General features: G+C 38.8%; 1 protein-coding gene across 3 annotated transcripts in view; it reads left to right on the top strand.

The window, feature by feature from the left end:
• Positions 1-10: 10 nt before the first annotated feature.
• TTLL4 (tubulin tyrosine ligase like 4) overlaps positions 11-24,192 on the top strand; it is a 33,272-nt gene continuing 9,090 nt past the window's right edge. Inside the window, exons 1-11 of one of the 3 annotated variants that reach the window (XM_087713156.1) lie at positions 11-469; positions 9,582-11,056; positions 11,820-11,941; positions 12,465-12,528; positions 12,992-13,116; positions 14,484-14,594; positions 15,324-15,400; positions 16,948-17,142; positions 18,931-19,013; positions 20,275-20,403; positions 23,875-23,997. In XM_087713156.1, coding sequence (XP_087569282.1) covers positions 407-469; positions 9,582-11,056; positions 11,820-11,941; positions 12,465-12,528; positions 12,992-13,116; positions 14,484-14,594; positions 15,324-15,400; positions 16,948-17,142; positions 18,931-19,013; positions 20,275-20,403; positions 23,875-23,997 — 2,567 coding nt within the window. In that variant the 5' untranslated portion in view covers positions 11-406. The remainder of the gene's footprint in view (positions 470-9,581; positions 11,057-11,819; positions 11,942-12,464; positions 12,529-12,991; positions 13,117-14,483; positions 14,595-15,323; positions 15,401-16,947; positions 17,143-18,930; positions 19,014-20,274; positions 20,404-23,874; positions 23,998-24,192) is intronic. The other 2 variants (XM_087713155.1, XM_087713159.1) reach the window with 2 other exon arrangements.

The raw sequence follows: 24,192 nt of genomic DNA, 5'->3' as shown, positions 1-24,192 counted from the left end.
CACTTCCGTTCCCAGATGCCGCGATGATGTCATGCCATATCAGGACCCTTCCGCGACGAGAACCTTAATCCCTACTACCCGGTGAAATTTGGGATTGCCGTATTCCGGCGGCATGCCGGGAAATGTAGTACGGATGTAAGGGGAGCGAGGTTGAAGCCGCCGAAGGCTTCCCTCGGCCTCTAAGGGCGCGCTGGTAGAAACGAACGCAGGCGAGACGGAAGGGCGCGGGGTGCGATGGTAGTTGTAGTCATTAGCGGCACAGTTTTCTTTTTTCTTTTTCCTTTTTAACGCGAGGAATTAACCGAGAATTCCGTCCGAGGTCGGGATTGCCCTTTAGGCAAAGAGGCCGAACGCTAGGAACAGCCATTGGCGGCATTCTAGCCCCGCCTTAGCCGGAAGTGTCTCTATGGTAACAGCAGGCGGATCGGGTTGGGCCGGAGGGGTTAAGCCAGCGCCTGCCCCGGAGCCGGTAAGTGTGTGCGGGCCCTGTAACCGCAGCCCTGGGTGGTGGATCCACTTTTCCTCCTTCCGCGGGATATTGAATTCCCGGAGCGCTCTTGGCCTGGAGGAGGCCGAAGCGCCCGGCTTTTAATTCCAGTGGAACTGAGACCGTCTGAAACGACTAGTCTGAGCTTTCTCGGACGATGCTCCTTTTTGGGCGGATTTTATTGAATGTATTAAAAATATTTATGGGGGGAGGGAGGGCCTCGGTGCTCTCCGAGCTCGGTTGTTTTCTTGCAGATCTTTCATTAACCCAAACTGGGTAACATCCTCAGCACCAACTCTGACGGCCTCACCTAGTTTGGGTAATGAAAGGTCTGCAAGGCAACAACCGGAGCACGAAGGAACACCCCCCCCCCCATTTCAACCTGAGCTAGAAATATTCTCCTTTATTGGTACATTTATATAGATTTATATAGAACCCGGGCTTATCTTCCTATAGATCAGCCCTTTGGTTTCTTCCCATGTGCTCCTTCCCTCATGTGTTGAGGGAAATTACAGTTCTGCGTTTCAGGGTTATGCAGTAACCCTGAAACGCAGAGGTCTCTCTTCCAATTTATATTGAACAGGTTAAGTTCAGGATCGACAAATCAGCTGGGGATCGTCTGCTATTTGCCCTCAAAAGTGTTAAAAATAAATCCCCTCCCCCACCCTTTTGGATAGTTATTTTGCCATCCTTTGCATCAGCAGTATGTGATTACCATTTGCAAAAGATTAATCCTTTTGTTGAAAGGCAAACTACACGTGGGTAGGCACACTGAACTAGTTCATACAATAAGTGTGAGAAAGGGATAAGTGGAATGATTGTACAAGCAAGCGTTCATGGGACCTTTTATTCTATCATTTCAATAGGTGATATTATCAACTTTAGAGGCATCTTCCTGTCCATGGGGAGGAATCTTCTTGTAATTATTTCAAGTCTTCATCATTTGTCATAAGGGGCATCACTACTGATGTTCTCTTTTAGACATAGTGAAATAAAGCTGCAGAAATGAATGACTTGCCTAAATCCATCCATACTTCAAGGTTGAATTGTCTATATTTTCTTGGTCATTACTTTGTTCTTAATAATCTTTTTGTCATTGATGCAGACATTATTTTTATTTGTTAATAGCTTGACATAGCTCTCTATATTAGGCACCTGTGGAAAATGTAGGTGCCTAATAAGAATTGAGAAAGTTAATGCAATTCTAAGGTATATTAACAGAACCATAATATCAAAATATAGTATTATTCCCCTCTATTTTTAGAAATCATACTGTGTCTGGCATAATTAGTCCAGTTATGGACATCATATTTAAAGAATGTCAAAATAGAGAATGTTTATAGGAAATGATCAGGATGCTTAGGATCTGGAAACTAAGCCTTATTGAAAAACCATTGAAGGAGAGATTCTGCTTATCTTGGAAATAATAGCATCCTCATATTACCTCCCATATTCTGAGACATGTTTCAAATCTGGAGCAGGTTAATGGTGAGTGCAGAATTAAAGAGGATTTGGCAAAATCCACTTTCCCTAACTTCCACTAAAGAAAATCTCCACTTAATCAAAAGTCTCCACAGTCAAAGTGGATTCACTATGTAGTACTTTGAGGAAAAAAATAAGAACTGGTTTGATTAGGTATCAAGTTCAAATTTTATTTCTTATTTGATAATTATCTGAGAAGTCACAATATTAAGGCAACCCTGCCCTTCTGATTCAGTTCTGTGCAGTTGGTCTTTAGTGGCATATTCCTGAGCTTAGAAACTTCAACCTTGGAAAAATGCAACATGTTTTTCAATTGATTTATAGTATTGAGATAAGTCTTTCCTGCCAACTGATTCTAAAGCAGCACATTACGGTAATAACTAAAAGCAATCAATGGCAGATAGCCTCTCTGAGGAAAAGATTTCATAGCTGGGAGTGTCTTTTGAAAATATATGCTCCCAGGTATTCACTTATTGCATCTCCAGCAATTATAGTAAATGTTACTGCTTAAGGCCACCAGTGCAGCACATGTTATTAAAAAGTTACCATCCAGGCAGAAGTTTACAGAAATAATAAAAAAGATATGAATCTTGGTGTTTACAGATGCCCTTCATTTTGCTTGAGTCTAGAAGAAAATTCATTCATCTGTTAATTCATAGTGTAAACTTTTTTTAACTCACTCTTTTGAGTTCTAGATGTCAAGATGAGTTAGAACATGTTAAATGTTTACAACTTTTCACCAGGAAGCAATTTGGTTTTTACATATATGGTTTGTACATTAATGAAAACCATAGCATGAAATCAAAATGTCTGATTTTTTAAATAGACTTTAAGAAGGTCAGAAACTGCTACTTTAACATTTTCCAAACTAACAAGTTTTTGCTGTCTTATCATTATCTACTTCATAGGAATATTCAAACTATAATCGTTAATGTTTTCTCTATTTTCTGTAGTAGAATCTCAGTCTTATCAAGCAATTGAAGATTAATTCTTAATACATTGGCACTGTATTGTCTATAGTGAGATTTTAGAGGTCGTTTGGTGTTGTGGTTACAGTGCTAGACTAGAGACTTGAGGACTATAAGTTTTAGTCCTGCCTTAAGTACAAATTCAGTTGGGTGATCTTGGACCAGTCACTCTCTCTCAGTCCTAGGAAGAAGGCAAGGGCAAACGCCTTCCAAAAACCTTGCTAGGAAAATTGGAGGGGTTGTTCCTGGCCCTTGCCAAGAGTCAAAACAGACTCTAAGGTACCAAAAGAAAAAAAAGTTGTTACTTTTAGTTCATACTAAAAAGCATTCCACCATTTAACAGCATGCAATTTAGCAGCAAAATTTATTTTTCTGGCAACATTTCTAAAAGTTATTGAACTCACATATTGTCTAAAGCCACAATTTGGCTTGCTTGGTTTTGGTTTAATTGTGGTATGTATCAACCATTTTATAAATAGTCCTCAACTTACAACCGATTGTTCATTTAGCAATTGTTCAAAGTTACAGTGGCACTGAAAAAAGTGACTTATGGCCAATGTGTGAGGACTCACACTTATGATTGTCATTGCATTCCCACAGTCATGTGATCAAACTTTGGGCACTTGGCAACCAGTATATATTTATGATGGTTGCAGTGCCTCCAGGCCATGTGATCACCATTTGTGACTTCCAGAAGCAGAATCAATCATGGAAGCTGGATTTGCTTAAAGACTGGCTGATTCACTTAACAACTGCAGTTATTCACTTAACAACCATCGCAAAAATGTTGTAAAATCTGGCACAACTCACTTAAGAACTGCCTTGCATAGCAATGGAATGATGGGAATAGAAGTAATCAATTATTTTTAGTTTATATTTTTAAGCATAAAAAATCTACTAGTTTTGTGTTTTAAAGAGCTACTACTTCCACATTATACTAGTTTAAATATGAAGTATCTTTAAGTCCAATAATCATTTCTGATTATTATAATTTCCTTGATGACATTCTCACTGGGTAGTTTTGACTGAGAATAATAGATGACAAATCAGTTTTTATTTCCATACTAAATTAGCCCAAATCTACTTTGTGGACTGCATGGTCTCCTAAACCTGAAATTACTGGGGGGGGGGGGGGAGGAGGTTGTTTGTCAGAAAAGGAGAACATTTCATATTATATTGTCTTGCTTCAAAAAGAGGCTGGTTAATTTATTTTCAAAGCTTAGATAAAAGATATGATATGTAAGGGATAGGACTATCCCCTTTAAAATGGTTTTATTACAGTTATTAATGGATTAGCATTATTTCTAAAGGAACAGGATATTGATAGGATTTTATACCTTATAAATGCAAAAACTATTTAGTTTTTTTGAATGGATATCTTACCAAATTGTGAATAGATAAAAAGATAGACTGAGGAAATGATATACTTGGTGAAGTAGCATTTGAAATCTTACTTAGCACAATGTGTATTTATTTGGAGTAACATCTTTGGACCTCTAAATAAAGATTAATTGACTTATTCATTTCAATTAAATCTTTGGTGTTATTGTGGTGTTAATTTTGAGGTGTAGTTCAGCCCTCCATAAAGTTTGCTTTTGAGATGTGGAAGTTTGCTTTTTAATATGAACATACATATTAAAAATTGTAGTTGTCACTTCTCTACGATACAGTTACGGAAAGTAATGGTAAACAACTTTTAGGTCAGTGCTGTTTGAAATATTTGCTGAAACTATCAGATTTACATTAACCTCAGTGTAATACAGACAGTTCTTGACTTATGGCTACAGTTGGGAGCAGAAATTTGATCACTAAATGATGCATTCATTAAGAGAATGTTCACATGTTTGGACTTGATTTTAGCCATGTTTACTGCAGTTGTTAACCCATTGATTTTTTTTGTCGGAAGCCATCTAGGAAGATCAGCAATTGTCACGTGACTCAAGTGGTTGCAACCATCATAATTGCAAGCTGGTTGCCATGTACCCAAACTGTAATTCTATGATTGCACAGGTAGTGTGACGGTTGCAACTTTGAGGAACTTTGAACTGTTGTTAAACAAATGGTTATAAGTCGAGGACTATTTTCCTTTTAGCTTTTCCTTAAAAAAACATAGATAGACATGCCAAAATGATAGATAAATTTATATGTTATATTCTATCATAGAGATAGCAGGGCCAGCATGTGGTATTGTAAAGAATGGGGTTTTGGTAGTGATGGAATTGTTTTAGTGAAGGATCTTAACAAAGATAGAAGAACTTGGTAAGTAGAGGTATCCTCAGATTTTGTGAATCCCAAATTAAAGCAGCCTGATTTGGATGAATTTGAAACCAAGAACAACTGAATTGAAATAGCTATTCCTCTGAGAAGAAAACTGAAATTGAAAACAAAGTTTTGGAAAGGATTTGAACAGGAGGGCCTAGAGCAGTGGTAATGGCAATTATAAAGTTCAGTCACAATGCTTTGTCTATATATTGTATGTTGTAACAATATGTCTAAGTCAGCATTCAGTGCTGCTGATTCAGCATTCGGTAGCCTGTCATGTGAGCAGCAAGTATTAAAAACAAGTGGTATTTGGAATCTAGCAGAATGTATCATTGAATACACTCCTTTAAAAAGCTGTTTGTTCAAACTTTTTTACATGTGCTGCTATTTGGTACCGATCAAACAGAAGCTTTGTGTAAGGAGTCTACAACTCTAACTCTTACAACTACCTTCTGAAATATTTCAGGGATCATACTTAGGGAGGAACATCTCTGTTTTTGCTGTAATTTATACAAAAGGAAAATGGGGGAATGTGATAAAACTCCTCCAGACCTATTTAAAATTGAAATAATTAATATCTTCAGAAGATATTAATTTCTGAAGAGTTAATAATTTGATATTAAGAGTTACTAGCTGATATCTTTAAAAGAGTTAATTTAATACAATTATCTACCAGTATTTCTACCAAAGCATTTTAAAGGTGACCAGTAATTTCCTTTAAAAAAAAAAATCAAAATGTAAAACTGACAACCTCCTGCCACCGATTACATATCATCCCCTTCTTGAGTTATTATATCTAAAAAAATTGTTCAATTCATTTTTATTACATTCCAAGTTTGCAAAATAGAGCTGAGGAGTATTTTCAGCTTCCTACCTTTAATTTCCTGAAGAAGGTGATCTCCCTCTTATGGATAGTCCTTTTGTTCATATTCATAAATGATTAGACAAAATGCCTGTTTTTAATCTACTGGCTACCTAATTATTATTTAACCCCCATCTTCTGTTTTGACATCCATTGCAAATCTACATTTTCAGTATGATGTGTATAAAATCAAAAACAAGCTTTCAGGTTTTTTTAAAAATAATAATTAAAGTTTACAAATGCAAAGATAAAAGATTAAGTAAAATATAAGAAGGAAAAAGGTGCTAAAAATAAAAGATGTATAAAAGATGATTCCTCCCTCTTCCAGACAATAAAATTTCCCCCCCATATCTTATCCTTAAATCAGTAACCAAATTGTAAAACTCATCATTCAGCCTTAATCAACAAAAGATTTATTAAGAGTTACTAGAAGTAATAACATATTTTAACTTTAATCAAATCTATTTTGTATTCCAAATTCTCATTTTCACTAAGAAATAAATCAAAACAAGTCTTTCACCATTTCTAAATAAATTTTAAAGCTTCATCGTTCTGTCCTGATTAAACAAAAATCTATTAATAGCTACCAGAAACCATAACATATATATTTTAACCTTGGTCAAATAAATCCACTTTGTGTTCCTTCCATTTATTTTTAAAAAGCTTAATCTTTAATTCCACCAAATGTCCCACCACTAGTTGATTTCTGATCATTTTCTCTTTGTCTCTTTTCAGGAACAGCTTCAGCAGTTTAACATTTCCCTTTTGTAATAAGGCTTTCCAAAGTATTCTTCTGATTTATTATTTGTATAGCCCCCTTAATTATTAAACTTCAGGTGATTTCATATGAAAATCCATTTTTTAAAATATCATTTTTCAGATCACTCTTATAAGTTTGTCATTTTTAAAATCTATTTTCAGACATTCCATATAGTATCTTTTCTCAAATTCCTCTTCTAGTCTGATTCCTGTAGTCTTATAATCATACTATTCTCAAGTATGAAAGCTTTTGGCTGATGGCTGATAAACCTTGATTGGTTTGGAATAGGAGGTTTAGGGGACTTCTACTGGGTAATTTATTGAAGTATTCAGTGGCTCTTTTGAAGAGGTCAAGAGATGTAGCCCATTCCAGTATGCAACCAGTAGAGAACTTCTTATTCTAGAATGTTAGTTTTGACAGTTGTTTTGACATAAAAAGCAGTTTGCTTGGGATTGTTATTGAAGCCTTTTGTGAGATCAAAGGTTGCCCTTATCAACAAGAACTTAAAAGCTGAATTTTGATGGGGATAAGATTCCTAAAATGAGGCAATACAATATTTTGTGAAAAAGATTTGACTCCCAATAGCCTTATATACTTTATATGTTGAAGATTATATGTCTGTTGAAAAATCTTGAATGGCAGTAGTTTCACATGGAAATGAATATGAAGACACTCCTCTGTGCATATGCTATAATGAATACCTCGAAACAAATTTATTAATTAATAGCATCTAAAAAAATTACCAGGTAAAATGAAGCTGTGAAAGGGAAAATACAGAGGCTAATCTCCATCAGCTGCATTACATTGAATGGCTGCAATTGTGAGAATGGAATTTAGCTTTGTTTATGCCTCCCTCCTTCTGCCTTTCTTAGCACATGGTACAAGGGGCTGCATTCCATTGCATCAGGAGGCATCCACAGAGAAAGAACATCCAGTGCTCATCATTAATCTTGGAATCAGTTTTTCTTTAAGTTCAAATAAATGAAAAAGCATGAGATGACTAATCAGTTTAAAGAAGATGCATTAGCTAACATACCACATTTTTCGGAGTATAAGAGGCACCAAGCTTTAGCACTCTGCAGACCTCCCAAAAACGGCCCGTTTTTCACAAAAATGGCATGCATAGCCTTTCGGAGGCTTATAGCGTGCTCCTGGGAGCTGGGGGGGGGGGAATTGAAAAAAAAGCGGCCCATTTTTCGCTCATTTCTCCCCTTCTCAAACCCCAGGAGCACTCTGAAAGCCTCCTAAAGGCAATCCATGACCATTTTTGCAAAGGGGGCGAGGTTTCGGGAGGCAAAAAACTCTGTATTCAGTGTATAAGACGCACCCAGATTTTCAACCTCTTTTTTGAGGGAAAAAGGTGCGTCTTATACTCCAAAAAATACAGCAACAGTTTTCTGACCAATTAGCACCATTTTGATACTGCTTTGATTATCAAAATCTTAGCTAATAATTATCAGCACGTAGAGCCGTGATGTCAAACCTGTGGTACCCCTCTTTGTGGGCACGCAAGCTGTCACCCAGGTTAGATCCACCGTGCACCAACCAACTGATTTTTGGGTCTCTGCCGCGCATGCAGGAGATGTGGGCGCATGCAGGGGGAGCATGGGGGTGTGCGGGGGGGCCATACGCTCCATTTTTGGTGCCATGAGGCGTCAGGAAGGACCTCTGGAGCCCAGGGGAGGCTGTTTTTGCCTTCTCAGAGGCTCAAGGAAAGCCTCCAGAGCCTGGGGAGAGCAAAAAGCCTCCCCCCCTCCCGCCATGGTGCAGGAGGACAAGTAGGCTATGGGGGAGGCATGCACATGCATGCCGTGGCGGAGAGTGTCAAATGCGCATGTGCAAGGTGGCAAGCGCATTGCATTGTGGGTGTGGACACACACACACCTGGAATAGCACATGCTCGCACAATTTCGACACGAGAGGAGAAAAAGGCTAGCCATCACTGACCTTGAGCCTTCTCATGCAGTATGGACATACTTTGGGAGATATATCTGATTTGTCAAATCATATACTTGTCAGGCATAGTGAGAGTGGATTGGAGGATTAAAATTGCTTGAAATTTAAATTTTAAAATTTATATTTTTGCAAATGAACAAACACTGCACTCACATATGCTGTATCCAAGCTCTGTCATAATACTTTGTAAAGGAAATATTGACTGATTAACCAAGGGTACGACCTTTAGTCTTGACCAAAATGTTAAGCCATAATGTGAGTTAGCTTAGCATGTTATGTAAAGTCAAATTTATCTGTCATAGTTTAATATTACCTGTTAAGTGAGGTTTTTATGGCCTATTCAGATGACCAGAATTTTTTTTTAAATCTATCTTTGTTATGAGAATGGAGCTATAGTTAGAACCTAAATGTTGGAGCTGATGTAATCCACACAGAACTGATGTCATATTACTGAGTACCTTTCTTTGAAAAGTCATCAAAATAATAAGTTATAGATAAATCATGACTGGCAGAATATGAAAGCAGGAATCAAATACTTAGAAACAGGAAAACCGGTTGTTGTTGTTTTTACCTCACAACCAATACTGAATATGTTGCAGCACACTGCCTTATAGAAATAAGCACACTTTGACTGTTTGTCCCAAAACCTTCCTGAAACGTCTATATTTCAGCAGGTTTTGTAAACTGGATTACCGGTTCATGGTTTTGTCATTCCTTAATCACTCTAATGATGAAAATGATGCCATCATTGATGTCTTCCTCTTGATCTGCTCAACATTTTCATATGTGCTGGTTTATTTTCAGGCTGGCCAAAGTAAAAATGCTGCTTTGACCGAATCCTGTTCAAAAGCTGTGATCATTGAAGGTGTGGGATGGCTCTACATGGCCTCAGCAGGGCCAGAAGCCTATAGCCTAAGCCTCAAAAAAAGAAACCAGTTCCAGGTGGGCATTTCACCAGGGCTGTCAGTGCCACCACTCACAACAAAGCTTCACAAGAGCAAGTCTTGGTACCTTGCTAGGCAGCAGGTGAAGCCTGTTTGGCAACTGGAACAAAATCATGTGACCACTTTGCAAGACAAATGTTCAGTCCACTCAGGGATCTCTTCCCAGCATCCCCCCCTCTTATATCCAGAGCCATTATGTAGTGAGGCAGTGCTCCTGAGCCCGCCTACAGCTCAGTCCCATTCTCTCCCAAACTTCCTTGGGAGCACCCTGCTTTATCGACGGTCTTACTTTAGACACAAGCCCTATCGGAGACTTGAGTCCATCTGCTTGCAGCCTAGTACCTTGGAGAAGAAACCGCTTCGTGCCCCACCTCCCATCTATCATTCTGTCCTCAATAAAACCATGTCGTCTTCCACGGTGGATCCATTTCTTATGCCAAGTACAGCTGGGGAGCGTTCCAATCCAGTGTCAAAGGGTTTTCTCCTCAATTCAGGGAAGCAAACCGCCAGTGCTTATAGACCAGTCCTAAACAATAACTCTTTCCTGAGGCCAGCTAGTGCAAAAGTGCCTTTGCAGCAGCAGCAGCAGCAGCAGCAACCGCTACCACCAGAAAGTAAGAAGCTGAAAGGATTGTCAAGATCTCCAGGATTTTCTTGGACCCATTCTGGGGGGAATGGGGATGGTTGTCCTGTGAATCTTGAAAAGAAGCTTGGAAAAAACAGCAGTTCCACTTTTGAGCAAACCTGTGCCAAATCTCCTCACTCACCTGTACACAACAGCATGGTTCTTAAATCAGAACGGTCACTGTGGCCCCTCGAGGATGGCGAGACTAGATCACAGAATCTGAAAGAACAAGATGCGCGGTTGACAGAAGCCATGAGGAAACTAACAGCAAGCGGTATCCGGAAAGTTAGTACTTATAGTGAGTTTGGTCACCGCATTGATAGCTCTTGCCTTATGAACGCCAGCTTCCATGCCAATCTGTTCAATCGGTGGAAACCACATATTGTAGCCCAGATCACCCCGAAGGAAGTGCCAGTTCCCAGCTCCCTGAATTTAGAATCTGGTAGCCGCCATCACAGCCTTATAAGCACAGAAGTTGCCGATGTCTGCACTAAGCGTATGGACACGCGTATCCTCACCTCAAATTCCGAAATGCCCAACCATAGCCTCTTGAATCAATTGGTCGCTCCCCCTGTGAATATCACAGAACAGGTGATGACAGCAGAGATATCCCCACGAATGGCAGTCTCTGAGGTAGAGACAAAAATTTCCACTCTTCAGCTAAACATGGAAGCAAAGTGGGGGCAGTCTACTACTCTGAAAGAGTCTGAGTAAGTATCATAGCCTCTTTGTTATATAGGTATTTGTATATAGGGATAGTGTTCTTTTTCAAGATTGTTATAAGCTGTCAATTATTTGTATTGGATGTTTCCCTTTACTGGGTGGAAACAGGTGCTGGATGGAAACAGGTTTATAACAGGGGTGTCAAACTCGGGGCCTCCGGGTCAGATGCATCATGCACTGGCCATGCTCATCCCCATTTTAGCAAAGAGGTGAAAAGTCGCGATACGTCATGTGACGATGCAAGTTGGACACCACGGTCTATAATATCCTATTTCTGTTGTTACATGTGTGTCTCACAACCCAGTCTAGTACTCCCTATTAGGTTGGGGCTACACACCCCATATTTCTAGGAATTTTAATGTCAGATCATCCTAGAGGGTTCCAGATTGCCGAATGGTATCCTAATTTAAACCTTGGTACAGTATATGGTTCTACTGTATTTTTTGGTGTATGTTTTGTTTTGAGGAATTTATATCAGTATAGAAAATGGCCAGATAGGTGAAACTGCATTTAATCCTAAAAATATAGTGATATGTTACATACTTAATTCTACCATGTAAATAAATAGCAGGGAGGAGAAGGAAGTCTTTTGGGTGGGAAGGGGAATGCCCTAACTTTTTTTGTTCTTGTCTGGGAGCTCTTCAGGCCACTGAGATGGAATTTTTTTGTTTTCTTCATTAGTTGGATTACAGGAATAGTATAAACTACTCAAAAAGTTTCACTTGGTCAAAATAAATCTTTGTATTGTAGAGCTGTAGTCAATCTTCCCCTGCTAGATCAAGCAGAAGTAGAAGATGCGGAAGAAGAACTTCCGGATGGCTTGGAAGATATTTGCAGTCAGGATGAGGAAGGAGAAGAGGAAGATGGGGAAGGTCATTAATGTTTATTTATGTTCCTTCTTTAGAGTGCAATCATTTAATAATGTGATAAGCCAGAGAAATAAAAATGTTGATGTACTGATTATATCCAAGGAATACAGATTCTAATTACTAAGATTTCAGAACAACTCAGATCTAATAAAAAGTTAACATTATTATCATAGTAATAATCTTTACAGTTGGATATCACATACATATTAATCAATAATATAATAAGAGAGGCAGAAATAATAAAAGAACTTTTCTTTTAATAAAAGAACTGAAATATGTTATGGCCATAATTAAAACTAGCTTGAGTTTATCTTTAAAGTGTAGATAATTTGATCTACTTGTGAAGATTTCTTTCTTGCAATATTTAATTAGTTGTGCTCTAAAGAAAATAATGTGCTGGCTTGATTTGCATTTTAATGATATATTCTGATGCAGTACTGAGTAAACTATTTTCTTTTATTCAAGTTGTTTTTAGTCAACTGTATCAAAGCTGGCCAGTATAAATTAATGTTCTTCTTCATTTCAGGTGAATCAGATGGTTCCTCATCATCCAGCTTATCCGCCAGTGGTTCTGTTGCTCTCATATCTAGGTTAGTGCCAGACACGAATTGCGCTGCTTTCTGTCCATAATGTACTTAGTAAATGAAGAGTGTCTGAGTTCAACTTGATTTCATAAACTTATCCATGTACCCAAACTGTACTTAGATAAACCCAGATGATGGATACATGCATGTTTTGTTTACCTTGTTGAATCTCAACTTAGACAAGTTGTGTTTTCACAAAAAGAAATAGGGCTGCTAAGTAAATGGGTTGAAAAATAGCTTTGATTCCTTTGTTTTCTAACCCAGTACTTCTCAGCCAAAACAAAACTCACATTTTTGATCAATGTTAATTAAAGGCTATGGCAATTAAATACAACTATGTCAACTAGCAACAGGAGCTCAAGAAAGATATTGTGCTGCTGGCTTTCCCAAGGCTGCTTACCTGTACTATGTATTTTGCCTTCTTTTCTCTTGTAGCCATATAGTTAGGCAAATCTATTTCTTTTCATAGGACCTGTGTTGAGGGATTAGTGCCTCCACTTGAGGGTCAAGAGCGAATTGTCAAGCCAGCTCTTACACACAGCCTCTTCCCCAATGTGTCTTCCACCATCTATTTTGGAACCCAGGATGAGAGAGGTAAGATGAATCCATTGCAAGTACGTAGCATTCGGGGCCAAATATATTGATGGTGGTGTAAAGATCAGAGATTGCAACAGAGTAATAAAGTGAAGGGTTGACAAGGGGATGGATACAGACTGTAGCTCTGGTCTCTCCCATTAATTAAACAAAGATGTTGAATAGAGATGTGGGAAGAGATATTTATCTCTATATATGCTTACATACGTAGGTGGAGCTATAGATTTCTGAGAACATTGAAGAGAATGCTGCTAGGAATGCTAATTCTTTCCCGCATTTACCAAGCCCAGTAGATGGAGTCATTTTATTCTACTTCTTGATCTGTCTCAGATAGGCTGAATAAGTCACAGATTTATTTGCAGCAGTAATGGGCACATTTGTGATTTGCTATGCTAAGCCTGGGTGTTCTCATAGTCATCACAGCAGCTCATCCTAAATGTTAATTTTGTACATGCTTCTTGCTATGGCAGCAATATCTCTTTGTGTGGTCCACTTTTTAATCTTTCTCAGTCTTCTGCCTTCTGCCAGTCCCGGTAATCTAACCCACAACAGAGAATGTAAAGGGTTTAAAAAAATTTTTTTTTTTTCATTTTTCATGTACCAGGCATCGTACACAATAATAAAGTGAAACATCAGAAAATAATACAATAACACATTATGATCCAATTTAAGATGATTGTTAAAATACAGAGCCTTAAAATAGCTTCTAAAAATTAAAACAATTTTGGGATCAATGTTTAGATAATTTTCACAAAAGCCGTTTTTTTTTAAATTGCCTTTTTAAACTTTGGTATGCAGTCATTTGGTTCCAGAGGATTGGTGCTAGATAGGGAAACCCCCAATTGTGATATAGCTATTTTGCTACCAGAAAGAGATAGTGCAGTCTGGTCTGAAGTTTGGGTTGATTGCCAAGCTCCAAGCAGATTTTCCAAGGCCCAGTGAATTAACACCAGCAGTATAAACTGGTATCTTTTACAAATATCCAGCTAATGTAAGAATTTGCAAGAGAAAGAGTTGTTTGTGGAAAGTTTAGGACATTGTGAATTGCATGCAGGTTGGGGAATAGAGAGCAGGAATAGAGAGAAACTGAAAAGTCCTTTCTAAACAGATTGGCACGATTGGGCAGAAGCAGCTGTTTCTTCTCATTGCTATATATATATTTGCTTCTAAGACAGATTAGCCTATGGATATGCAATGGAAATTTTTTGAAGAGCATCTCCATTTTATAGTTTCAGTCTTTTTACTCCATGACAAAAGGCTATTTTCTCCAAGACATTTCCTGCTGTTTTCTTTATGGCAAATTGATTTTTGAGAAATGGGTATTTCTTGGGTTTGACCAGCTTTTGTTTTTGGGATCTACTTCTTAGTGGAGAAGCTTCCTTGGGAACAGAGGAAGATGCTGCGATGGAAAATGAGTACAGTGACTCCAAACATTGTGAAGCAAACCATTGCCAGATCCCACTTCAAAATCAGCAGAAGTGAGTCTTATTCAAACTGGGAATGATTTGTGGGTCATTTCAATTTCATGGAATCTTTTTCCCAGGTTCCATGAATTTGCAAAATTCCATAGAGTTACTGTGGGATAGCGTTGGTTAAAAACATGTAATTTTTAAGAATGTAGATTTCAATCACATAGTGTTCTAATTGTGGCTGTTGCACAGCTCTTGTCCAGGTTTTAAGGAAGCTTTCAGTTTGTTCTGCCTAACTGTATCCCTTTGGTCAGTTTTTGTTGGAGTGTTACTGCCCCAAGATTCTGATGTTTTGTATTGAACTTCATTGCTATCACATGTTGTGGGATCAAAACAGCTGGAAAAGAGGAGATTAGATAAAAGAAGGTTCAAAAATGAAGTAAGTTTTCCATGATTTAGCAGTACATGTCATACTTGGTGTATACTGACTGATTAACCAGTGCTCTGTGTGCAATAATACAGAGTTCTAATGGCCTTTTCAATGGACCATATTTAGATAAGAAGTGGGGATCTGTTAGAAAACAAAGATAATTGTCATGTGGCATTGGATATGTTGCTGTGTTATAATTTTGTTATAATATGAAAATGTTCTTAAATCAGGTGGAAGAGGGGAAATATTCTAAATTTATATTTCATAAATTGAAATGCTTAGAGTATTATAATTAAATTATTTGAGCATAGTATAGAAAAAGTGATATATATATTTTGTTCAGATAACTTTTTCATAATTACCTATAGGAAATAATGACTGGCTGGGCTGCTGGGGCCATCATATGAAATCACCTGGCTTCAGAATTGTCAAAGAACACCAGAAGGTATGTGATTTGTTCAGAGTGCACATGAATGTGTTGAACAACAAAATTCAGTGTAGAGACAGAAGATGTAATTTGTTACATCTTCTCTCTAGTCCTTCCTGTCCTGCAGAAAACATTTACATATAGCCTAATTTTTGCTGCAGTATTTCCCACCCCTCTTCATGGGTTGTTCTTAGTGGCTGCACTTTTAAAAGAGGCCTACAAGTTTGCAAGGCGTAATAATTGGTTCACACAGTGTGCTTAACAAAGACTTTTAAGGGTCCAATGTGTTGTGTGAATCCTGTAACCCATTAAATATTGGAGAAAGTGAAGGGCAGCTTGAACAGTGAATCAGGCTTTTTTCATCTGTGTAACTATTGTGGAAACCTGAACCTCAGCCACCTGTGGTTTCCAAAAGTTTCCCATTAGAACTCCAAGAAGAAAGATGGAGGTTTGAAGTAGCTGGAATGTAAATTGCTTGGTTATGAAATCCAGTATTGTTAGTTAGCCCAGTACATGTGTTCCAAACACTGATTGGCTGAAATATTCAAACTATTTCTACTGCAGTCTGACTGGCCAGTAGGGAAGATACCATTGATCTAATGAACCCTTGCCAAGTACAATCTTGTAGAGGGCTCATGGGATACAGGTAATCTTTGGGTTATGACTACTTATTCAGAAACTATTCAAAGTTAGAATAGCACTGAACAAGGGGAATTTATGATTGGTCCTAGAAGATGTGACCATTACAGTGTCCCTGCAGTCATGTAATCACCACTTGTGACCTTTCCTGCTGGCTTTCCACCAGCAAAGTCAATGGGAAAGCCGGAAGGAGATTGCAAGTGGCTTCCATTCCTGCTGCTTTTTCACCTACACTCTTTAGTGCCTGCCTGCAGTGCCCCCCCCCATAGTACCTACTTACCTGCCTGCACTCCATAGTGCCTGCCTGCAGCATCCACTCCCCATGCTCTAGCTCCTTCTCGTGGTGTGTAGCCAACCGCCTGTAGCTCTCACCCACTGGCCTGCTTGTTGGACTCCCGCCTTGTCTGGCATCATGATCATATGATGTCCTTGCTTCAAGATCTGTGGAGTCCTGTGGTTACAACAGCAGCTGGGACTGCTGGAATCGCTACTGCTAAACGATGCAGTCATGTGACAGTGTGCTTTTTACCCACATTGCTTAGCAATGGAAATTCCAGTCCCAATTGCTATTGCAATCTGAGGACTGCCTGTCCTGAGCAGGGCTGGAGGAAGTGGACAGAGCTTCTGTAGCCCCTAGAATGATGGGGCTTGATCTGGTTAGGATAACCAGATGTGCATTGGCAGATTCAAAATTAATTTATTATGGTTGGATTAAGCAGCTGGCTAGGCTTAGTGTATTTTGTGGATTCAGCCATTGTGATAGATGTACCAACAATGATCTCTATCTGTAGGAGGTGCAGTTCAAAGATTTGGGCTTGTACAAATGATATTCACACAAATGTAACAGAATTTGGGGAGATGGTACCAGCCAGAGGTGACTGGGACCTTCTTTTACTCTGTTATTCCTCCTCATTTCCTATCTACAGTTGAACCACTTTCCTGGCTCATTCCAAATTGGTCGGAAAGACCGTCTGTGGAGAAATGTGTCCAAAATGCAACTGCGCTTTGGGAAAAAGGAGTTCAACTTTCTGCCCCAATCTTTCATCCTCCCACAAGATATCAAGCTTCTCAGGAAAGCTTGGGAAGATTGTGCGGGTCGTCAGAAGTGGATTGTGAAGCCGGTGAGGGTGCAGATATGGTCTGATTCAAATGTGGATAATAGGGCACACTCTTTCAGCTTTCTGCTTTGGTCCAACTATGTGGCTCCCTGCCTATCCCAGCATGCAAACCTCAGCTCCACGTTCTGCCTAGGTTTTGCACTTGATAGATTTATTTATGTATTCTAGTAATTGTGTTACAGTGTTGAATGTTGTTAGCGAAGGGATTAGTCCTTAAGCGTGTCAAAAAGAAAGGGGAATGGTGAGCATCACAATGGAAAGAAACAGGATAGTTATAAAATATTAAACAAGTGCTGACTTTTGAGCACTTTCTGATATGCATTGCCTGCTTTTAACACTTTCCTATCTCCATTTTTTTAAGGGTAGTTGCTTTACTTTATTTTATTGTCATTGTACGTATATACACAGATACAACAAAATTCACATAACGCCCAGAGACCAGGCCCAACACACATAACAATCCCCAAACACACACCCCAACCCAGCAAAAAAATTTCCCGCCCCTAAACCACCCAAGCATCCACACAACAGACCAAGTAGTGCTGTCCAATAGCTCACTGATGGTGGCCCTTTAGTTCATTGTTGAGTGCAATTATAGCTCTGGGATAAAAGCTATTCAGAAGATGTGTGGTCCTAGTTTTAATTGTTCTGTATTTTCTGCCAGAAGGCAACAGTCTAAAAAGATCACAAGCAGGATGGGAAGAGTCTCTGAGAATGTTATGCAACTTCCTCAAACAGTGAGATGCGAAGATGTCATCCAGGGCTGGTAGCTGGAGCCCGGTGATAATGATTCTCTGCAGAACTTTTTTGTCCACTGCAGAGCTGCTCCCATGCCATGCAAGAATGCCTTATGTCAGGACACACTCATAATAGGACAGAAGTAGATGCTGAGATACATTTATTTTCCTTCGCATTCTCAGGAAGTACAGCCTCTTCTGTGCCTTCTTCACAAGCATGTTATAGCATTCATGGTCTATGAGAGATCCTCCGAGATATAAATGCCCAGAAATTTAAAATACCAACCCTCTCCACCTCCTCGCCATTTATGTACAATGGTAAATGTACATCTCTCTTCCTCCTGAAGTCAAGTTCTTTAGTTTTTAGTTGATCCCTTGTTCTCCGTTTTCTAAACATTTGATATTCTCAAAGTTATGCATTTGCACTAAATAGGTTAGATAGTGTACTTTAACTGCAGCCACATAGGGTTTTAAATTATACAGGCTACCTAGCTAATTATCCATTGATCCCCCAAAGTTTCCCAAAGCTGTTGTACTGCATTATGGGACAATGTAACATCTATTCCTGCAGCCATTTTACATTGTTTTTCTATTGCATCTGCTTTCATCACTGAAACAAACCAAACCATTTCAAAAAATACTGTTAAGTTATTTGAAGACTGTACTAGGAATTTATTTAGGACCAGCAGTATAAACATAAGGGTACTTGCATGTGGCAGCATGTAACGGACCTTGGCTGGTCTCAGACACCCTAAGCAAGTTTAAGTTTAATTAGTCCATAGATAGAAAACCACCAGGAAATCCCAAAGCAGTAGACTACACTGAGAAGTTGAAAAAAACTTTCTGGAAGTAAGTAGCAGCCATTTCTACGTTGTTGCTAAAAATCATGTACATATCTGGGTAGTCAGTAAGAGTTAGGTCTAATTTGAGGGAGACGTGACTTTTTATTTTTGTGATACTATCATTAGATTTCCAGATTTTTTCCCTGATGTTTCAGTTTTGAACTCCAGCATAACAGTCCATGGTTATGTACTTCTCTCTCTGTGTCTCTTAGCCAGCTTCTGCTAGAGGCATTGGAATACAGGTCATCCATAAATGGAGCCAGTTGCCCAAGCGTAGACCATTGCTGGTGCAAAGGTAAGCCAAATTTTCCTTACAACCTCTGGTGAATGAGGTAATAGGCTACATCAAGAAGATGCATAATATAAGACGCACCTTTTCCCCCCAAAAAAGAGGGTGAAAATTTGGGTGCATCTTATATACTGAATGTAGCCCCACCTCCACCAGAGGCCAAAACACGAGGCATGGAGGCAGCGATGGTTTGTGGTAATCCCTGCAGCCTAGAACAGCTGATTGGGGGTATTCCGGCAGTCTGATCCACTCACCAATCAACTGTGCTGAATCAGGCTGCAATAAGTGCTGAAACTGATCTGGCTGGTCAGAGTTTGCAGCAGCAATCACATTCAGAAAGCATACACAAGTAACTGATTCAGCAGGATTCAACATAATAATAATAATCATATACAATACATTACCAAAAGCAGGTTTTCCAAGTTAGCAGTAAATACAAGCAAAAAACAAGCAGTTTCACTTTCAGTTCTCTGCTAAGCCAAGGTGGCGCAGTGGTTAAATGCAGCACTGCAGGCTACTGCTAGATCAGCAGGTCAGCGGTTCAAATCTCACCGGCTCAGGGTTGACTCAGCCTTCCATCCTTCCGAGGTGGGTAAAATGAGGACCCAGATTGTTGGGGGCAATATGCTGACTCTCTGTAAACCGCTTAGAGAGGCCTGAAAGGCCTATGAAACGGTATATAAGTCTACTGCTATTGCTAAGCCAGGCTCCTTTCTGTCTCCTTGTTGCTTACACAGCAAATTTCAGAGTGCAAATAGCTCTCATTGGCTGACTTAGTTGCTATGCTTATTCATTGGCTGACCTTGTTACCATGTGTCAGCTGAATACCATGGATGGTGGTGGGCAGAGGCAGAATCTTTCTTCTTATTTTCCTCCCCCAAAACCAAGGTGTGTCTTATACTCCGGAACGTTTTATACTACGAAAAATATGGTACTATATGTAAACATGTTTCCTGCAACTGTGAAAACCATATTGTTCTGTGAAGATGGTTTGTTTTGCCTTCAATGAAAAAGCAAAGCACTGATGGAATGGCTATTGTTAGTGCATTAAAATGTTGTCTGAAATTAGCTTGGAGATTATGTTTTTCTGTGATGTAGAATGGTATTTTCTGAAAATTTAGCAAGGGCTGTCTCAAAAGCTGTAGGAGAGAAGCCAACTTTCAGTTCTGTCAGTGATGGGTAAAGAATGAAGTATAGTGACAGTTCTAAGGCTTGTTCTTCTGGAATTGAGCTTCCTTGTAGCTCACCGTCTCTTCCTCTTTTCTAGATACATACATAAGCCTTACCTCATTGGTGGAAGTAAGTTTGACCTAAGGATTTATGTTTACGTGACCTCCTATGATCCCCTACGTGTTTACTTGTTCAAAGATGGACTTGTTCGTTTTGCCAGCTGCAAGTAAGTTCCTCAGGAATTGATTGCTTGTAAAAGGATTGCAAAAAACATAAGTAAGATGGCCAGGATTGCAATATGCTGGAACATGATCTGAAATTACATTTCTCAGTTCATTAATTGCAGATTAACATATATTCTTTAATTAAAATAGCCACCTGTTATTCAGAGCATGTGGCATTCTGTAGCCATATCTTGATTTAAGCCAAATATGGGAAGTTTGTGGTTCTCTATATATTGCTTAACTACTAATAAAGCCAGTTAGCATGAGCAATGGTAAGGGATGCTGATAGTTCTAGTTCAGGATGACCACCATTTCCCACAGTTCTTCATATAAACAATGAGCATTAAATACCCATTACAGATAGTCCTTGACTTAAGGCGATAATGGAGCCCACCCTTTATGGTCATAAGTTGTGACCGTTAAGCAAGGAGCCCATTTGATCACCTTGCTTAATAACCTCCATCCCTGCTCTTCTTTTTTTTTAAATAAAACTTTTTTTATTTTTAATTTTTAAAACAAACACAACACATCTTCTTTACATGCTATAGAAAGTGTATCAGTTAGTTACAAAAAGACTTTCGTGCATCTCTTCCACAGTCAACAAACATAATTCATATTAACTCAAGTATTTTAACTCAGATATTTAAACATATTACCATCATCATACCTCCATTTTCATTTGACTATAATTGTTTAAATGTCCTTCATCATAAAATATACCAAGATTTAATACATAACCACATAGTGGCATTTCATTTACTATTTCTAAAATCCTCCATTAATACTGAATCCTTATGTCCTATTCTAGCTAAACATCCATAATATTTAATAACAAAATTTTCTAATCCTCCTTTCCAAATCACTGTTTACAATTTACATACAGTTTCCTTATGTTGCACCCATACCTCCTTTATTTAACTATATCCTATATCATAACATTTCCCCCCTAATAATCAAGACTTTAACTGTATCTTAAGTTTTTTTTAATTAACCTTTATATGTAATCCAAAAGGATTTCTAATCTTCCTTTCATGGGTACCATTCAATATTCATATCCAATTATTACTTATCATAACACTACACATTGTATACATTAGTAACATTATCAATTATTTATTTAACTATATCTATTGTCACTAAGTTTCACTAACTTTAATTAGTTTTAAATTGTGCTCTTCCATCTATCAACCTGTATCTTTCCAGTAGCAAAACAATTTCATATCTTCTGCCATTTGTGGTGTCAGTCCTCTAATCATCTCCTTAATCAACTTTGTATGGACTCCTCTTAGCAACTCCTTTCTTATAAAATCTCTCATGTAATTTCGATGCCCTTCTTCTGTGTTCTTAATCAGCTTATCTTTGATTGTCAGTAGTGTTATCAATGATATTGCTAATAAAATTTCTCTCTTTAAATCTATAAATTCTTTTATTTTTTTCTTCTTCTATATCTTGCCATCTGGGATAGATTTCCCCTCCATTTAGTTCCTCTTTCAGTATTCCACTCTTTCCATTTTCAGAAACAAACCAATCACCATAAATATCAGCAAATTTAATTTATTTATATTCATTTTCCTCTTCAATGTTTAGGGTTTTAACCACCACTTTTTGCACTTGATAAACCTCCTCAACTTCTTCATCATATTTTGCTGTTAGATGCTCTAAGTCTTCCAGCTTCTTCTCTATCCTCATATGTATTTGATAATTTCTGTATTTCTGATAATATCTTTTGCAGACTTAAAGTTTATTTCTGTTGTTGAAATTGTGCCATTATCTCCAGGTAACAAACACTGCTGCTCTAGCTTGGAAGGTTAATAAAATTAAGCACAGATTCACAATAACTTTTTATTTTCACTTTTCTCTGGTTAAAGATATTCTTCAAAGAGATATCTGTATGCTTTTCTTCTTATCACTCTCTATAAACAAGAGCAAGATCTTGGACTGCCAAGCCAGGATAATCAGTGAGAAAAACAAGAGTGTTTCATTTCCAATACACAAACCTTCCAGCCTCCAAGTAGCAGTGATTTTGTTGCAATTTTCTTTGTTTCTTTTTGTATCTTTTTTGTATTTTAAGTTTTAAAAAAAGTCTGATTCTTGAATGAGTTAGAAGAACACCCACAGTAATGAAAGAGGAGAATTTTAGTCCATAGGTTACAAAGAATAATAAAAGGAAAAAAAAATAAAAGAAGAAAACTTAATCCATTTGTTTAAAAAGGCTTGCATAAATTCCATCCATGAAGATAGCATTTAAAAAATAAGATAACCCACTGTCCAAAACCATTCCAAATTTAATTCCGCCGCTTATTTCTTCTGTTTCCCAATTTAAATTAATTTTAAGTTTTTTATAGGCAGTCTCTTTTTAAAACGGTAAAAATTCCTCACCAGCTGGAAACACTTTCTCTTTCCGTATCCTTCCGTTTTGGATCCGCCCCGACTTAATCAGCCTTGGCTGGATTTTTTGTCGTCGGCTTGAAGAACTTCTCTTGCATAGATCAGGGACTTTGCGATGTCCCTGAGATCAGCAAGACATATTCTTCCTGTTCACCGTCTCTGTGGGACGGTTTAGGTCCGATAGGACCACCCAGCAGCAAAAGTATCGGCTGCAGTCTCGGAGCATCAAGACCGCATGTCCATATCATCGTGACTTTGGATCCTCCTCCCCCATCCCTGCTCTTCTTGATGTGGTTAAATGGAGCATGGGGTCCCTCAGAGGTGGCAGAGGCCCTAGGAGGCCTAGTTCAGGCTCATGCCTTCCTTGTATTTTCCAATGTCTTCCCCACTCCCTGAGGCACACCGTGCTCCTCTACCTGTCCCTCAGGCATCCCTAAGGCCTTAGGCCTACTTCTCAACCCCCCGCCCCCCAATATCCCACAGCAAGGAAGTAGCTGCAATGAGATCATGGTAGGAAGGAAAGCAGGCCTCCTGCCCCTTGGCAGCCCTGCAGACTTTATGGCTCAATTCTAGAAGCAGGTGCCATTTCAGAGCAACTGCAGTCAATTTCAGGGGGAAAGCCACTCAGCCTCCACTGTGTAGGAAAGCTGCACAATCCAGCAGCTGCTTCCAGAAGGAAATCAACAATAAACAGTAAATGAATGATCAATGACAAGGGTTGGTGGCATGATGGAGGTGTGATCCAGTGGGGTGGGAAGCAGGCCTGGGGGGAGAGAAAGGTGGAGGAGTCCTGCAGTATCCCTGTGGTTGGTTGTATGAAAGGGTGGCTTGCCAAAACACCCAGTTTTGTTTACATGGCCCTAGGGGCGTTGCAGCAGTTGTAACTTCAAAACTGAGTCATGTGAAGATTTCGGGAGGTTCATTGTAAAGTGGGTTGCTAAGTCATTGCTTGTAAGTTGAAGTCTCCATGTAACTTGTTCTACTGTATCGCTATGGCTGTAGGCAATCTTTTTCTCAGTAGTCAGTCCTGACACTAAATCAGTATTTTAAACCAGTTCCATTACCTTTTATTTTGCTCACTGCAGGTACTCTTCTTCCATGAAAAGTCTCAACAACAAGTACATGCACTTAACGAATTATAGCATCAACAAGAAAAACATAGAATACAAGTCTAATGCAGATGAAACTGCATGCCAGGGCCATAAGTGGTGAGTGTCAGGAGACACGAAGGAGAAGTATGGTACGGGGCATTCTGTTGTTTGAGGCCTCTGAGCACCAGCTGCTGCTTCATCTCAATAATATTGAGTGATCTTTTTGTTGATAGGCAAGAGGTGAACTCTTTCATTTCAGTAGAGTGTGGGCTATATTGCCTTTTTTTCCCCATTAACAAGGGAAATCTAAGG

This window comes from Thamnophis sirtalis, unplaced genomic scaffold, assembly GCF_051295495.1.
Source record: "Thamnophis sirtalis isolate CommonGarterSnake01/CBP01778 unplaced genomic scaffold, rThaSir2_p1.2 scaffold_1, whole genome shotgun sequence".
Taxonomy (NCBI): Eukaryota; Metazoa; Chordata; class Lepidosauria; order Squamata; family Natricidae; genus Thamnophis; species Thamnophis sirtalis.
The sequence above is the reverse complement of the archived record's forward strand: the minus strand, read 5'-3'. Positions and strand labels throughout refer to the sequence as shown.